The sequence below is a fragment of the Ahaetulla prasina genome, chromosome 4 (genome assembly GCF_028640845.1).
Source record: "Ahaetulla prasina isolate Xishuangbanna chromosome 4, ASM2864084v1, whole genome shotgun sequence".
NCBI lineage: Eukaryota > Metazoa > Chordata > Lepidosauria > Squamata > Colubridae > Ahaetulla > Ahaetulla prasina.
The window spans coordinates 99642036-99660783 of NC_080542.1; the positions used below are offsets into that span (position 1 = coordinate 99642036).

The 18748-nt window shown below is 32.2% G+C and overlaps 1 protein-coding gene across 5 annotated transcripts in view; it reads left to right on the top strand.

Moving 5' to 3' along the window:
• Window positions 1-18748, top strand: part of SATB1 (SATB homeobox 1) — a 113641-nt gene that overhangs the window by 62796 nt on the left and 32097 nt on the right. For all 5 annotated transcript variants that reach the window (XM_058183456.1, XM_058183457.1, XM_058183458.1 and 2 more), the window contains 2 exons: window positions 5975-6187; window positions 13692-13847. In XM_058183456.1, the coding sequence (XP_058039439.1) occupies window positions 5975-6187; window positions 13692-13847 (369 nt within the window). The remainder of the gene's footprint in view (window positions 1-5974; window positions 6188-13691; window positions 13848-18748) is intronic.

Here is an 18748-nt window from a genome sequence, read left to right on the forward strand (position 1 = left end):
CACAATAGATTTTTTTCAATTTGCGTTTTAAGACCTACAGATTTCTGTCCAATCATCTGTGCGAAAACCTCTGCAAAGACATCTTTTAAATTCTCTCGCTTATTTTCTTTCAAACCTCTCACTCTCAATGCAGATTCCGTTACTCTATATTGCAACAAAACTCGTTCTTCATCTGCAGTCTCTACCTTAGTCTGAAGCTCCTCTATTTTATTTTTTAAGTCCAAATTAACTTGATTAACTTCTTCAACTCTTTCATCCAGCTGATTTGTGTATTCAAGAAAACTTTTAAATGCTGCCACCATATCTTTTTTTATATCTTCATCCTGAGCTTCAAGAGTATCTTTAACTTTCATTATTTTCTCTTCAATTTCCTTTTGATCTATAGCAAAAATTTGAGCCTTTAGAAATTCCTTCAACTCTTCTTGTAGTTTATACAGATATAATAGATTTATATAGATTTATATAGATTTATATATAGAGCTAACGAGGCACCAATTTCCTTAGAAACAGCAGGCTTTAATTGCACAGAAGCCATCTTATTTAAACTTTATACTTTGCAACAAAGTCAACTGTTCATAAACTCCTTATTTGGGTTGGGTAAATCAATTCTGCAGTCCTTCAACTTTTCTCTTTAACATTTCTTCACATAAGTATAAAATCCAGCAAGTTTAAACAGAGTTAAGGGTGTTAACGATGCTAACAAGGACTTCCTTAACTTTCGTTTTCACACCCTATTAAGCAGAGGTGCCATTTCCTTTCTTCTCAAGCACCGTTCAAAAATTGAGTTGAGGTCTGATGCTTACATCAGCCTGTCCTCCTGCCTTTGTTCCGTCTGCTTAAGGTAAATTAAGATTGATCTTCATCTTAATTAACCAGCAGAGATGGTCACGGCGTTTTGTTCTGCATTAATAAATTAATGCAGAGGATCCCGGATCCAGAGCTTTCACCAGGCTTAAATAGGGAGCTCTCACCCTTTTTGCCCCTAGAATTTTTTCCGGGGGTCTCAGGGAGCTCTACCTCCACCTGGCAGTTCACCTTTCCCTCTTCTTCCGAGGGAAAGGTTTCCAAGACATCTGCTGAGCGCTGTCTGAATGACTTTAATGAGATTGCGGGGCTGACGGTCCGAAAGGACTGTCTCCAATGCCTACGGCGCCACCTGAAGTCCCGCTTGTTTTGTTATTTATTATTGTATGCCATCCAGAATTGCCTTCAATGAGATGGGCAGCTATATGAATTTGATTCATGAATAAATAAAACAAACACAAACAGTTGCTTGATTTTTATAATTCAGATTTCATTAGCAAAGTCCAGCAATTTAAGCTTTTAAACTGAAAAATTGAATTTGACTCTTCAATCATTCTGACCATTCTAAAAGAATACATTGAAAATATTTTGTGATTGCTCTTCGTTCTGTGATTTTTTTCACTGAAATATTGGAATAATTTTCACATTTAATTTAATTTATTTATCAATAAATTAAATTAAATTTGGATAGGTTTGCAGCCATAATTGTTGCAGTCATTTTGCTAAAATCAATAACAAATGAAGACTGCATAGTTTGATTCTAACAATATACAGTCTTGGACTTACGAGCCCAATTAAGTCCAAAATTTCTGTTGCTAAGCAAAATAGCTGTTAAGTGAATTTTACCCCATTTTATGAGCTTTCTTGCCACAGTTATTAAGGGAATCATTGCAGTTGTTAAATTAGTACCACAGTTTGTTTAGTGAATCTGGCTTCCCCATTGACTTTGCTTGTCAGAAGGATGCAAAAGTGATCACATGATCCTGGGACACTGCAACTGTCATTAATACATGCCAGTTGCCAAGCATCCAAATTTTGATCATGTGATCATGGTCATATAATTCTGATCATGTGATCATTATAAGTGTGAAAGTCACTTTTTTCAGTGCTGTTGTAATGCTGAACATTCACTAAACAAATGGTTGTAAGTACTGTAATTAAAATTAACCATTTCTATTTTCATTTTTTTACTTATTAGATTTATTTTTCTCTCATCTTGTCTAGAGTGATTATTAGTGAGATAGGATCAGGTTCTTTTGCTGATACAAACAATATCATAAGGTTATATACAATGTTTTAATTGCTATATGGGTAATCTTTGTTTAGCAATCACAATTAAAGTAAAGAAGTTGCTAAATGAAACTATGATTGTGCTTATGATCATATTTCAGCTTTACTTTGCTTTACAGAACTGCAAAGCGCATGAATGCAGTGATTGGTTGTAAAATTACTTTTTCATCACTATTGTAACTGTGACAGTCACTAACCGGGCAATTGCTAAATGAGAACTACCTGTTCTATTATAACTAGAGATTTTAGATATAATATTCTAAATACTCTAGTATTATATCTAGATATAATACTAGAGATTTTAAATATAATATTCAGCCAATACCAATATTTTTACATTACATTATCAGTGATAGATAATGAAACTAGATCAAAATTATGACAATAATTGAATTGAACACTTCCTGTGTTTCTTAATGCCTGTCTCACTTGTTATATAATGATCTTTTCATATTTGAGGAAAAGGCCATTATGGATAAAGTGAGAAATGAATTTAAAACCATAGCAAAGTCCTATCCAGGTTACCAAGTTTGGTGTTCATTTCTTTCTTTCTTCTTTTTTTCATTTCACATTTGGTACACTGTTTATTTTCCAGTAAAATGAAGGATGAAGATGCATTATTCAGAAAATGATAACAGTAATGGACCATCTTGTAATGTTTTATTGAATTTGAGTTCTACAAATTACGTGGTAGAGGAAAATTTGCCTGCTTAAGTATAACAGAAATTGCTACTGTGTTCATATAATTCTTCATAGTGTAATTTAAGAAAAACTCACTACCCATATTACTGTTTGAATAAAAGGTAAAAAGGTGCTATTACACTATCATGACAGCTCTCCTCTTGCTAATAAGTGACAAAGACAAATGTGTCTGCTTATATGTTCCTTGGCAGGACTCCAGATATGCGGGTGGAGTTTGAAAATAATGTTCCACCTGGATATGAGATTTCAATCCACTGCAATGCAGATAGCATTCAGTGATGTTAAGCATATTGGTATTTGGGGGTGAGGGAAAGTTTCATCAGATCATAGTTTTCTTTGGAGAGCTTTGAAATTCCATGAAGCTGATAAAAATCTTTCTGAAATAGTGATTATATTTAAAGATCAGACAAACTGGGAACCAAAAAGCTGTGCTTTAATTCTCTCATTTTGAAGAATTTGTAATTAGCATTGGAACCACTTGATATTTTTTTAAATCATTTCTCTATTTATGATGATTTGTAAAAAAATTAATTACTTTTTGTAATGTGGTTATGATGAAGAACTGCATGGAAAAATAAGTAAATATAATTAAATATTTCTTTATTTCACACAAAAGCAAAAGTCTAAACGTTAGTGCAATTGTAATCAAAAATATAAAACAAAAGGGATATAATGTTCAGGTGTGAGATTCATGGAGATAAGCGGCAATCAAAATTAGGTATATTTTAAACTTCAAAATACTATCTAAATAAAATGTATTAAGATTATATTGGTCTGTCTGAAAATAGTTTAGAAAGGGCTCTTACGCAGAAAATATATTTCTCACTAGTATGAGCCTACAAACATGTATTCAGAGTCATCAAATATGTCATGTTTTCTGATAAATTAGGTTTAAAAACCTAATGGTATTGCAGCAAGTAAACACAAATTATTGTAAATGGACAAATTTAATATAAAAGTTTCTAAAATTTTTGAAATATACAATGGACATAAAGAATCTGGCTTGGATTATAGAAAGTAAGATTTGGAAGTGTAGAATTATGAAACAAACTATGTGATTGCACATAGTTGCACAGTGGTTCAGTAAAATATCTAGCAGGATATAGAAGAGGAAAAAATAAGGACAGAATTTCCCACTAGTGAACTGCAATCCTTGTTCTTCCAAATCCAAAAATTTTCTTCCAAAAATTTGAAGCATATAATTTTGGAGATAGAGAGCTAGCAGAAATTTGTACAGATAGTTCTCAAATTACGACCACAGCTGGGGTGAAAATTTTTGTTGTTAAGCAAGGCAGTTAAAAAGTGAATCATATCCAATTTTATGATATTTTGCCACATTTGTTAAGAAAATCACTGCAGTTGCAAGTTAATTGTGGATGTTAAGCAAATCTGACTTCCCCATTAACTTTGCTTGTTGGAAGCTGACAGTGAAGTTCATAAATGGTAATCACATGACCCAGATGACAGTAAGTACATGCTGGTTTTATTTTATTATCGTGACTATGGGGATGTTACAATGATATAAGTGCTAATTCAGTCGAAAGTCACTTGTTTCAGTGCCATTTTAACTTTGAATGGTCACTATTTTGAGAAAATAATAGGCATAAATACAATCCTTAATCCACATATGAACATTTGGAAAATGGCAGTCTGTGTTCATTAGTTAAGATGCATGTAAGTTAGAGTTGTCTACTTAATTTTAGTGTCAAATTCTAAAATAAACTGGGATAAGCTGATTTTTCTAGGACCTGGAAAGACTGGTGGCAATAATGAGCAACAGAGCTGATTTATCAGTGTCTTTAAAAATGTTGGGAGGATTAGATACAATCTCTGATTTGATTTAGTTAATTTGGTTTAATATTTAAGCAAAAAAGGTAGGTTAAGCTCCTCAAAGGCTTAGATTTATTAATCCTGGGAAGAGTTGTGAAAAGAGATTTTCATTTTCAAAGGACCTCCTTTTTTCTATCAAATAAAATAATGTTTCCATTAAACTATCATAATATAGTCTTAGGACACTCAAAACTGCATTCAAACCAAAAGAGCCAACCCTATCCATTAAATCCAATTCTCTCAACTTTAGTTATGATTTATTGGGGAGGGTCATTTTTTTCAGATTAATATATTTATTTTTGCTTTTACTTTACTAGGTAATCAACTTCAATGGTCCATATGTATGCTTACCATGATAATTACCACAGACTTTGATGGCTGAAAGTGGCAGAAATCAAAATTGCTTGTTTTTTAAACAAAGATGATAGTAATACCAATGCATATAACTTATAGCGTGAAAAATAAGAAAGTGTATACGCTTGTATATTGTCTAAAGCTTCTGTCATTTAATAAAAAGTAAATTCAATTTGTCTCAGGAAGACTTAATAACTGTGGCAAAAATCTTGATCTTTAGTATCTAGTGATGAAGTAGGTTCTAAATTTGAAAATAAATAAGTTTGATTCTGTGAAGTAATTAACCATCACAGGGTAAAATTTAAAAAGCTCCAGCATTCCATAATTACAAAGTAAAGCTTTTGAGGGTATTTCCTTAAAAAGAATGTAAGAACGTTGGATATTAAGAAGCTATTTTCTTGATTGTCTGAGGTTATTGGTAGTAAAGTGCAAAATGTCTTGAATTCTTAACATTTTGAAATTGAAACACTGATTCCACTGTTGTTGAAACAATTGAATTTGAATTTAGCATTTTTTTACCTGAAATGCTTCAGTTGGAAAATATTGTTAGTCAGAAGTGGTAAACCTCAACTTTGGATAATCATAAGTAAATAGAAAAAGAACTCTTAGGAGAATCAACTATGAATTGAAACTTCTATAATATTATTCTCTCATTTTTCATGTTTAAATAAATAAATGAGTATATACACAAATATCAAATATGAAATTTTATATTAAATAAAAAGTCAGTAAAAACAGACTAATTAAGCACAGTTGGTTTGTTTTATACATAAAACAGATGCTTAGTAACAAATTAATACAGCTCAGGTTTTCTTCTGGGCTACCTAAATTGTCAGTAGTAAGTTCCTATTCAGAATTACTGTTTTTGTGTGTGTGCATTTTCTGAGGTGGTAACAAAGACAACTATGATTTCATGGCATCTTTCTGGTTTCACTTTGCTATATAAGCCATTTGAGTGTACTTGTATATAAATATATACATATTTATTCTGCAGGGCTTGCTCTCAGAAATCCTGCGAAAAGAAGAAGACCCCAAGACTGCTTCGCAATCTTTATTAGTAAACCTTCGGGCAATGCAGAATTTCTTGCAGCTGCCTGAAGCAGAAAGAGATCGAATATACCAGGATGAAAGAGAAAGAAGCTTGAATGCAGCTTCTGCTATGGGCCCAACACCTCTAATAAGCACACCACCCAGCCGACCTTCACAAGTAAATTATTTTCTACATTTTTCATACCTTTTTATACATACATACATACATACCTTACAAGTATATCTATTTGTAATTAAGGCAAGCTTCACAATATTTTCGACAGATAATATAATATCTGTATTAACACAGATAATGTAATGAATTTTAATTCATTATTTTAACAACATCAGAATTGTTGTCTATGTAACAGCATAGTTTACTAGTGTCCTTTTTAAAAATCATATCAAACTGGAGCAGACATTTTAAAGAAATTGTCAGTTGAATTGAACAATTTAGTTCATTCCATTTCAAGATTTTAAATACCAATTTTAGTGAGTATTGGTGCCGCTAGTTTAAGTGTGATGCTATATGTATCTTGTGTTGGAGAATTGGCAAATTCATTAAATGGCTTACAGTTTCTTAATGAATTCAGTTACATGTGAATAAGAGATTAAGGCTCAACAGAACAGTTTACAGTAAATAAATTGTATTTTCAACAAAAATATGCCAATGATATATCTTTTAATACTTGGAAATCATTCATTTTACCATAATTAATAAATCTAATTTAGTATTTTTCTATAAATCTGGCTAAAAGAATGTTGTATTGAAATATCTAAGATATTTTTTGGATGCACATTTCCTGTTTCTTGTTACATAGATAAGAACTGACCTTCATATTTAGAAGATAAAATAATTTTGGAGACCTTCTTACTATATCTTTAGCTTTTGACTGATGATTTAAACTTTAATAGTCAAAATGTGCTTTTTATAAACTATTGTCTTTTTTATGTCACCTTTTAATGACATATTTGGAGTAGCAAAATATAAAATAGAGCCTTCCATTCTTGAGAAAACCACCATGGAGAGAGCAGTTAATGGAAATACTACTATGTAAATATAACTGTGTTTCCAGGCGCCACAGTAATAATGGAGTAGTAAACTTTGTCCCAATAAAAGGCTATTTGGAAAGTATGTGCTCTTATTATAACTCTTGTGCATTTGCTGAACAGGCTTGAAAAGTAGTCTGTTTTCATTGAAATGAAATACTTCATGAATTTAAATGCACAGTATAAGATTAAAAGCTAAACAAGGATTTAAAAGTAATTTTGTTCCTAAACTAAAACAGTACTTAAAAGAATGCATTTATAGAGTGTATGTGTGTGCATATGTCTGTATGCACATACCTGAGAAAAATATGAACATTTATGTTTATTAATACGTATTAATTTAATGATTCAGCCTTTATCTATTTTGGCTATGTTATTTCTATTTTTATAATCAATCAAAAGTGTGATGTGCTAGATTTTCTAGATTAAACATATTTAAATAGCTTCATCTGATGAGCGTAAAAGCTTAGAATAAGTTTATACAAATGTTAGTGTATTTTTTACTCATTACGAATGAAGGCAAATATATGTGGAAATATATTGCGGGATCCAATCTGGATCAGTCACCGGGACCAGAGGTTTTGTCTTCTGAGCTTTCAGGCTCATATTGCAGCCCATTCTCAGGGAACTCCTCTTTCACCAGAATTTTTCTTCATTGTTGTATTACTAGTTGTATTACATTATAAATAATGGAAGTTAAGTCTTGCATATTTAAATATAGCATTTTAGTGTTTGATTTGACTTATTTGCAATGTCTTGTGTATTGGTAATGCTACATGAAAACCAGTGAATGTGAACCACATATTTTTGATTTTAATTTTATCATTCATTCTTCAATTTTATCATTCATTCTTCACTGTCTTAACACTCTGTTTTAGTAATCTTAATTTTATAACCTCACTTTTTGTTGAGGATTAGATTTATAAAGTAAACTAAATGATGACTGATGCTTTCAATAGAAATTATGGAGAAAAACCATAGCCTCTGAAAGGTTAATTAGCAGTATATAATATAGTGTTCACTAGAGCACAGCAAACTAATCATCCATGCTATTCTTAATGGGTCAGGAGAAAATGTTAAGAAAGAAGGGATAGATATTTGGGTTACTCTGCTAAGCAAGAAACAGATTTTTGGAGGAGAAAAAAATGTTTTTTTGAAGCAAGGTTTATCAACATACATCAACCGTCTCCTAACGTTTTGTTAAATGTTTATACATTTTTTTCTATAAAGATGTATGAGTCTTTATCCATTAATATTCTTATAATCAAAGCAATCTCTATTATAATCAGTGAAAAGCTTTCATAAAAATAAATATAAGTGATCAAAATAGTTATGTATCTAAGTAGATAGATAGCTTAGGTGCAAGAGTGTGTGTGTGTGTGTGTGTGTGAATATAGATATATAGGTATACGTATATAAGTATATTTTTATTTTTAAGTTTATAAGTCCATATGTACATACACACACACAAAAAAAACTGTCCAGTAAAATACTGTTTAGACATTAAAATTTTAATAATGTTGATGCTTATGTGTTTATTAGTCTTATAAAATGGTTCAAATGTTAATTAGGAGCAGAGTTTTGATCTCACTTCATTGCAACACTTCACTACTTTTCATTAAAGCATCCTAAAATTTGCAGCTATTTAGATGTCTGAAAAAATAGTTTTGCTACTTCAAGTGGCTGACTTATTTAAATTTAATACAATCCTTAGGTAGCAACATTTTTTCCTCAAGTTTAAACTAAAGTAAAAGTTGAACTTATTTAATAAACAGCAGAAAAGGACTCATCATATTCATATGTACATATATGTCTTTTGTAAGATATAACTTATGTTACTTTAGCACATTTCAAAAATATGTTCTCTCATCTTGCAAAGGGGGGCATGATGGCTCAGCAGTTAAATAGACTGAGCTTGTCAGCTGGAAAGCTGACAGCCTATGTTTAACATTTAAGCACCGTGCAATTGGGTGAGCTCCCATTCCTACCCCTGCTCCTCCTGCCCACCTAACATTTTGAAAGCATGCAAATGAGAGTAGATTAATAGGTACCACTTCAGCCAAAAAATGGAGATGAGTACTGTGCCCTAGAGTCAGACACAACTGGACAGGGAAACCTTTACCTTAATCTTGCAAACAACAAGGTGACTTAGAATAATCTAGCACACATTCCTGCAATGCTCCCACTTTTTTTCTAATCAATAATTTAGAGCAACATGGGGTCTAAGGGATTATTCAATTTTTACATTATTTCTTAAGACATTGGAACATTAAAATGTATTCCAGATTATCCTAAACTAGAAAGTTATTCTGAAAGAAATCCATAAAACTATGACAAAATTAAACACTGAATATATTTTTAAAAATTATAAGTAAATGTATAAAATATGCAACTGTGACCAGTTGACCATTCTAGCTGGGGGAAAAAATTATACTGTAATTAGATGTTCTATGATAAATTATACACAGTGGCTCAGTGGCTAAGTTGCTGAGCTGGTCGATCAAAAGGTCGGCAGTTCAGCAGTTCGAATCCCTAGTGCTGTGTAACGGAGTGAGCTCCCGTGACTTGTCCCAGCTTCTGCCAACCTAGCAGTTCGAAAGCACGTAAAAAATGCAAGTAGAAAAATAGGGACCACCTTTGGTGGGAAGGTAACAGTGTTCCGTGTGCCTTTGGTGTTGAGTCATGCCAGCCATTTGATCACGGAGACATCTTTGGACATCGTTGGCTCTTCAGCTTTGAAACATGAGCACTGCCCCCTAGAATTGGGAACGACTAGCAAATATGTGCGAAGGGAACCTTTGCCTTTACCTTAGGATAAATTATAAAGTGAACCATACTGAAGCAGTGCAAGTAGTCCTACAGTTGTACAAAAGAAAAGAGGGATATAAATTTAATAATAAACAATCAATCAATTAATAACAGATTTTATTTAATTTGTTGTTGTTAGTTGCGAAGTCATGCTCGACTCATCGCGACCCCATTGACAATGTTTGTCCAGGCCTTCCTGTCCTGTATCATCCTCTGGAGTCAATTTAAGCAGATGCCTACTGCTTCAGTGACTCCATCCAGCCACCTCGTTCTCTGCCATTCCGTTCTTCTTTTGCCCTCAATCTTTCACAGCATTAGGCTCTTCTCCAGTGAGTCCTTCCTTCTCATTAAGTGGCCAAAGTATAATGAAACTGTGAGAGGATTATGTTCAACATATACCTCATCAGAAATAATCCATGAATAAATTAGAATTATTCTGATGTCTCCTCAAAGTTGGACATGCAATGAATATTGAACCCTTTTCAATTTTCAATATATCTGGATAAATATGACCTAAAATATTATGTGTTATAAACTCAAATCTTAAAACTAGATAAAGAAAGCCCAATTAAATTAATGAGTAAAAAAGGTTATATTTTATTTATTGAGGAAAGTGATCCAGTTTAACATATTTGTGTGTATAATAATTGTTCTGTTCCCCTCCAGACAACAATAACTGCAAATAAACATTTCCAGTGTATAGTGATCAGTATTCCATCTTTTTACTTACAACAATCTTGTCTTTAATCTATTTGAATGCTACCTATTCCTTATCTTGAATTTCTTCAAAATTTTAACAAATATCTTTTGTCAAGTACAAAAGGAAGAAATTATACCAACTGCTGTCTTGATATTTTTGGTATTTTTATTTCCTTCTTAATTTTAGAGCCTCATTTTATTATTTTATTTTATTTTTTTATATTCTGGGATAATTTTTGTTCACTTTGTTTTCCACAATCATTATCAGATTAAAAAAATTTCCAATGCTTTTTTCTAACATCTTCTGGTATAACAGGTTCTTCTGAGAACTATACAACATAGCTCACACTAATGTCTCACCGTCCTTGTTATTCCACTTTGATAACCATTATAAGTTGATATACTTAAAATCGTCTATTACAATGTCTTTCCTGTTGAAGACTACTTCAGCTTCAATTGCAACAATACATGAGCACACAATAGATTTAAGCTTAATGTTTACCGCTCCAATCTTGATTGCAGAAAATATGACTTCAGTAACAGAGTAGTTAATGCTTGGAATAAACTACCTGACTTTGGGGTCTCTTCACAAAATACCCAAAGCTTCAACCAAAAACTGTCTACTATTGACCTCACCCCATTTCTAAGAGGTCTGTAAGGGGCGTGGATAAGAGGACAAGCATGCCTACCATTCCTGTCCTATTGTTTCCTTTCGTTATATCCAATTAATATAGTTATTACATGCTCATACTCATATATGCTTATATATTTTATAGTTATTACATGCTTACGCTTATATATACTGTGTGACAAAAATAAATAAATAAATAAAAATAAATACCTCCAATATCAAAAATAATGTTTCTTTCCCATGAAAATGCATGTATTCTTTAAAATTAATTTCAAAGACTTAATATTGAAAAACATTCCTTTCCTTAGACCTTACTCCATTTAAAACTTTCTACAGTCAAAACTTTGCCTTGCTTTTTTGCTGTTAATTTTGAATTCTTGAAGATATAAAAATACAGTTTTATTTTTTTATATTAACAATACGACACTGACCTGATGCTTCCAATCTTGTTATTTGAAAGAGTCCAACTTTTTAATGTAATTAGTAGGCAATTTCTAATTGTGCTGACAAAGAAAGTGTGAATTTAATCTTCTCTGAAGACTGGCGTGGCTGGAACAAGAATGGCAAATTCTTCATTCCCATTTCTCCCAACCTCGAGAGACCACCATTTTAAGAGTCTTCTTCATGAGGAGCAAATATATGAAGTACAATTTAGGTAATCTCCCATACTCTCTTTCTTCAGAGAGGATAAAAGGAGCCAATCTACTTGTTGGCTCCTTGTTCTTAACCATAACTGGTATTTCTGCAAAATGCAAATCCATCTTAAATCTGCCATTTCTTCCCAGAAAACCAGAATTCATCAATAATGGTAAACTATCTTGCTCCAAAGTCAGCAAAGCAGACTCAAACCATGATACAGCCAGTACCATATTTTATACATGGGTGAATTATATAACACTTTTCTTTTGAGCCAACAATTTGCTCTTGTCTATTTACAGAAAAATCTTCCAATACCTTTTGTCTTACTAATGTGGTCTTTTGCAAATTATAGATGACCAGCAATGTCGCACTGGTAGCTTTCTTGTAACTCTGTCATGTAACCATTATTGTTCATGTTTCCCGGATGATGATGTCATGGATATTCACTAAACCAAGAGAGGCTTTTGATTTCTTAGATATTATCCTGGGATCCCTTGAGACCTCCTAGATATATCTTGCTCTTGATATGATCTTTGTTGGTTAACCAGTCCTGGGTGGCAATGGTGATGAATGGACACAATTTGTCCAGCAATGGACTGGTAGCGTCCAAAGTCTTTGGAAATAGTTTTGTAATGTTTTCCAGCATGGTGAGCATCAACAACTTTTTCTTAAATGTTCTCAGAAATCTCCTTTTTATGAACCATGAAACATACCCACAAATTTGCATTGTAAAGTTTCAGACTTCCATAACAAATACCCAGAATTATCTTCTTTAAATACTGTCATACTCCTACCTGATTATTGTCCCATTGATTGAAACATTTGAGTCTATTTTCCCCATCAAATTAAGTGATAAGCCGACAGGTTCACACACTTTATCATACAAATATATAGCTTTGGATCATACACCTCGATAAATGTCTTTGATGAACAAATATAATATTTTTGACTTATTTGTTTAACTCGGTTTTGCTTATATAATTTTAGGACTTGGGTGGAGAACAGATTTTAGGTTTTAGGTCATAGTTATGAAAAAAAGTTGAAAGCTCAAATGGGTTCACTAACCTTTAAATGTTGAGTGAAATTAATTTACCTTACCTTAAAATTGCCTATAAAGTCTGACAGATTATCTATGATAAAAATGCAGGTAAATATTCCTCCATTTTGTTTAGGAAATTTTTTACAAAGAAAATTGGAAAAATGTACAGGCATTTATTAGTTTTTAAAAAAAATATATTTATTTATTTAGAAGCATTTATTTATTTCATTTGCCATAAAATAATTCTCCTTAACACTATAGGGAGGGAGAAACCACTTAAATGAAACATTCTATTTGATCATTTCTATCAGAATCTACTTAGAATTTTTTAAATTAAAAATTTGAAGTTAATAAAACTTCATTGTAGAATTGAATTGGAGAAATGAATTGCAGAGGTATGACAAAAGAGAGGCATCTTTGCTTATTCTCTCTATGTGTTGAACATGGCGGCCAAAGAGGATTTCCATGAGTGCATTCTTATGCTGGGATACAACAAAGAATAAAAGGATGTCTTATAACTAAGGCAATTTTCATATTCAGGGGACCTCTCTTTTTGAAGATGAAATAGTGAAGTTCACTTAAAGCTCTACTTGTCTCTCTTGGCATGTTATTTAAACATTTGGCAGTATCTTGTTATAGGAAATATATAATTATTTCACCTTATTATTATAATTGAGTTTGAGAATAAGCCCTCTTGATTTCAGTGGAACTTATTTATAATTAAGAGCACTTAAAGTCTAGTGTGTACTGACAGTTATAGTGCTCTTAACTGGGCATCTTTTTTATCTGCTGAATAATGATATATCGTATTTCTAGGTAAAAACAACGGCTATTTCAACAGAAAGAAATGGAAAACCTGAAAATAATACCATGAACATTAATGCTTCCATTTATGATGAGATCCAACAGGAAATGAAAAGAGCTAAAGTATCTCAAGCATTATTTGCAAAGGTTGCAGCAACAAAAAGCCAGGTAAGTCTTGTGGTCATCTGTGAATTAATGTTGCTATTCTTGCTTCTTTGTTGTTAGTTGGATGAATGTATGAATAAAATTCTTTAAATGTTAAGTGTGATTAAACACAATAAGAAATTAAATATAATTAAATATGGCTTCTCTAGAGTGTAGGTCAAGATGTTTTTAGCTGTCTATATTTTTTCTGATACATTATAAAACATGACATATTCATTGACAGTATGGTGAAAAAGTATTATGTAGACCTGTCATGAACTGTTCAAATTGTAGCCTCTTATTTATTTATTTATTTTATTTATTTTTCACATTTATATATCGCCCTATCTCCCTAGGGACTCAGGGCGGTTCACAGGCAATTAAAAATACATATAAATACAAACTAAAATGACACGTAAAAAACTTATTCCATAGCCGAATTGTTAAAAACAGTATAAATAATAAAAACCCATTTAAAACCAGTAAATTTAAAATCTAATCCAGTCCCGCGCAGATGAATAAGTGTGTTTTAAGATCGCGATGGAAGGTTCGGAGGTCCGGAAGTTGACGAAGTCCTGGAGGGAGTTCGTTCCAGAGGGTGGGAGCCCCCACAGAGAAGGCCCTTCCCCTGGGTGTCGCCAGACAGCACTGCCTAGCTGACGGCACCCTGAGGAGTCCCTCTCTGTGAGAGCGCACGGGTCGGTGAGAGATATTTGGTAGCAGTAGGCGGTCCCGTAAATAGCCCGGCCCTATGCCTATGCTTAATCCGTTCAATATAATATTACCACTCGTTATAGGTTCAAATCTGGATATCCTTCAATTCTTTCTGTTCCATTTCCCCAATCTAGTCTTCTTTTGATTTAAGACTAGAAAGTTTAATGGTTAGTCCCATGTATGCATAGAGCTTTCTGAATCATACAGAAAATAAGAGTGCAGATTTAAGAGAAAGGAGCCCAAAGGCGAGGAAACATAATGTGGTGGAGGATGGGGAGGTTTTAGGTAGAGAATAATTTTATAAAGAAACAAATGTAAACAAATTTAATATAAAGCTTGGGAGTTTAGAATTTATTTGAGGACTGCTTTATTGTAAGTGGATTCCAACTAGGGTGATATACTTTATGACTTGACCTGCTGTTATGGGCGTCCCAATGGGGAACAATATAAAGACTTTACTAACTAAATATTCAGAGAATACGTTCAAGAATATTTTTGTTGAATGAAATGTTAGGAGACACACATAGCTCAAGAAAAAAAAATTGTTAACAGTAAGAAAAAAGTGGTACTTCCAAACTGTTTCTAAGATAAACCAACAGAACTATTCATTGCTTCAGTGCACATGGTGACACTCAAGGAGCAACTTGTCAGCAACAACTTCTGTGTCTTTTGTGAATTCTAAGCATGATCCTGAGAAACTAAATGTTTGGTATAGAAATGAGCTTTCAAACTGTTTCATGGAATCCTGGGTTTCCATGAGATTCCATAAAATGGGATTCCTTGAGACAATTCCTTGAGACAACGGGAAATAAATTTACTTGAACTCAGTTAGTTGTTTTTTTTAATCATTAAAGGTTTGCATGTTAATCAGGAAATCCAGGGATATATTTTGTAACCAAGATTCTACTCTGATGCCTGAAATATTTTTTTGAATCCCTCAAAGCTTGTCTTTCTTTAAGAGTTCAAGACAGCATATCCATCTATTAATTTCATCCATTTTTCCTGCCCAATATTTAACAAATTATGTTAAACTAACCGGTTCAACAATACTTGTGGTCTTTAGGGCTGAAGATTTTAACTGGATTTCCCTATTCCTAATATAGCACTCTAACCATGGTGAGCCGCAGTGGTTAGAATGCAGTATTGCAGGCTACTTCTGCTGATCACTGGCTGCCAGCAGTTTGGCAGTTCGGGTCTCAGCAGCTCAAGGTTGACTCAGCCTTCCATCCTTCTGAAATCGGTAAAATGAGGACCCAGATTGTTGGGGGGAAAAGCTGATTCTGTAAAACTTAGAGAGGGCTATAAAGCACTGTGAAGCGGTATATAAGTCTAAGTGCTATTGCTATTGCTAACATAGGATAGGAAACTTGGTTCTTTTCATCTGTTTTTAATTCCCTCCCCATAAATCACAGCCAACATATTTAGTAGTAAGTTATAATGAAATTATATATAAATAAAATGTTACATGTTTTAAAAATTAAATTCTGGCATAGATTTTATAATTAAGAATATATTGTTTGAAATCTAATACATACAAGTAACCTTTAAATAGTGCTCTAGTTTAAGCAACACAAAATCACGATAGTTCCCAGCTCAGATTGAATAATTTGTGGCTTGAGTTCAGGATACCAAAAATGAAGGCAATCAAAGACTGAATGTTCTGGGCACATTTATTCATATTGTTTGAATATATTGTGACAGTAGTTTGTTTTTTGACTTGATCAGGTGTAATAATTAACTTTTTATCTTTGATGGATTTCTTTTCCCTATGCACAAACTTTAATGCACCTTCCACAACAAACAAGCACAATGTTGTTTTTATATAGCTAAGGTACTTTTCCTATTCTTGAATTTGTGATTGTATTTATTATTTTATGGGATATTGAATTAAACCTGCCATATATGTTTAGACTTTAACCTGAATGTTTTTATATCAGTATAATAGAGGGTATGATAGCATATATCCCATGAATATGGAATGATTTATTTTGGAGTAAACATCTATTTCAAATAACTTTGGTTAATTGGTAAATTAGAAAAAAGTGACACTAACAACAATTTTTAAAATTTAAAATGTCATTTTAATAAATTTCATCTGCCGATGAAGGAATCCTTTCAGAGTGCTGGAATAACTTATGTGTTTACATCTCTGAACAAACATGCAGAATTAAAATATATGAAATGTAAGTTTTGACTCAATTTTGCTAGCTGATCATTGTTCTTGGAATATATTTGTAAATTTAAATTATTCTGAAAATATTTAAAAAATGGTTATTAAATTGCAAACTTGATCTGAAAGGTTAAATTAGGTTTCTACTTTTCCCCTAAAAAAGGAAACACTTTTTCAGTCCTGACTAAATTGACTAATGTCACCTTTCTTTATACATGATAGAGCAGGGGTGTCAAATTTGTGTCATCACGTGACGTATCAGGATTTTTTTTCCCCCTTCGCTAAACCGGGCATGGGCATGGCCAGCGTGTAATGCATTCTGGCCTGTGGGCTGCAAGTTTGACAACCCTGTGATAGACTTTAAATTCTGTTATTGCAGTTTGCTTTATTATTTAAGCTGTAAGTTTGGAAACGTTGACATTTGGGAATTGCTCCATCTTTCATTATATAAAAAAGATGTTTCTTTTTAAAGTTATATGCTGTAAGGAATACTTAAAAGGATATTTTGGAAATGTTACATCAAAATGATTAAACTCAAGCTGTGGACTGTAAAAAATTACAGCTTTACAGGCCTCATGCCTGCCTACCCTTCAATCACTGTCAAAGTGATAATTCCTGCAATAATATGTTTCTTTTATTGTAGGATTCTAAACACCAAGTGCTGTTTAAACATTAAACTGAATTGTTTCTGTTAGCGTTGCATTCACTGTGTGATACATCAGACCAGTAAAATCTCTTGTGGAATGTAAAATTCTGTCATGAATCATGGCTTGTGTATTGGAAATTACTGTAATTTTGATTGGAAATTACAGGGCTCTTGAAATGTTTCTAATTATGATAGAATGTTAACCATGACTTCAAACCTGTATGCCTTTTTTTGTATTTCTACTTTCAAAAGAAGGTTATACAGTATGCATTAAGAAGAAATATCTGTTGTCAGCATCTCTTCATATACCTATCCTTAATATTTTTGCTTTATTACAATTTATTAGTTACTAAATTGTATATTATGTTGCACTGATATTAAGATTTTATGTTCCATGAATACCACCTGCAGTCACATTGGATTTCATATTACATTTTGTATTTATTATACATATTATTATACATTTATCATACATGGTGGCACAGTGGTTAGAGTGCAGTACTGCAGGCTACTTCTCTGACCGTCAGCTGCCTGCAATTTGGCAGTTGAAATCTCACTGGCTCAAGGTTGACTCAGCCTTCCATCCTTCCGAGGTGGGTAAAATGAGGACCCAAATTGTTTGGGGCAATATGCTGACTCTATAAACTACTTGGAGTTGTAAAGCACTATGAAGCGGAATATAAGTCTAAGTGCTATTACTTTTGCTATTATTTATTGATTAGGTTTTTATTTCCTTTATTATTTTTATAATAACTCAAGGTAACAAATTCAAAGCCTCTTCAGTTAGTCGGTTTTTAAAAATTATTTAAAAGAAAGTTAAAGCTCTAAAAATCCCTCTTAAAGGAGCTACTGAAATAAACAGCCCTCCCTTCATTACTGCCTAATAACATAGTGTAAGTATGCATTTTAAAAATAATATTTAAGAAAATTTAGATTGAAGCCATCATCATTATTAGTAACAAACTACTTAAAAACAACCTGTTGCCTCAAGTAAAAATTATATTTATCATAGGAATAATTAATTACCTTTGATTTATAATTTAAAGATATGTTATGTGGATCTATGTTATGTGGAGATCCACTATAATTTTAAGATTTATATTTTATAATTTTATTGAATTTATATTTAATTGCTTTTAATCTACTGTAAACTGCCTTTAACTCTTCCTATTTTGGGATCCCTGAAAAATCAGGTTAATTTTTTTTAAAATAAAAAATTGTTTTTATATAAGTTTCGTCCTAAGAAAAACATATTTTATTTCTTTTGAGTTTTCAGCACCAAATAATACTTTTGTTCATAGACAGCACTTAAAACTTTAATTTTTGTATTCATATGCCCATATAAAATATATGTTGCCATTTTATGGTGACTACCTCAAGCATTCATATTGCCTT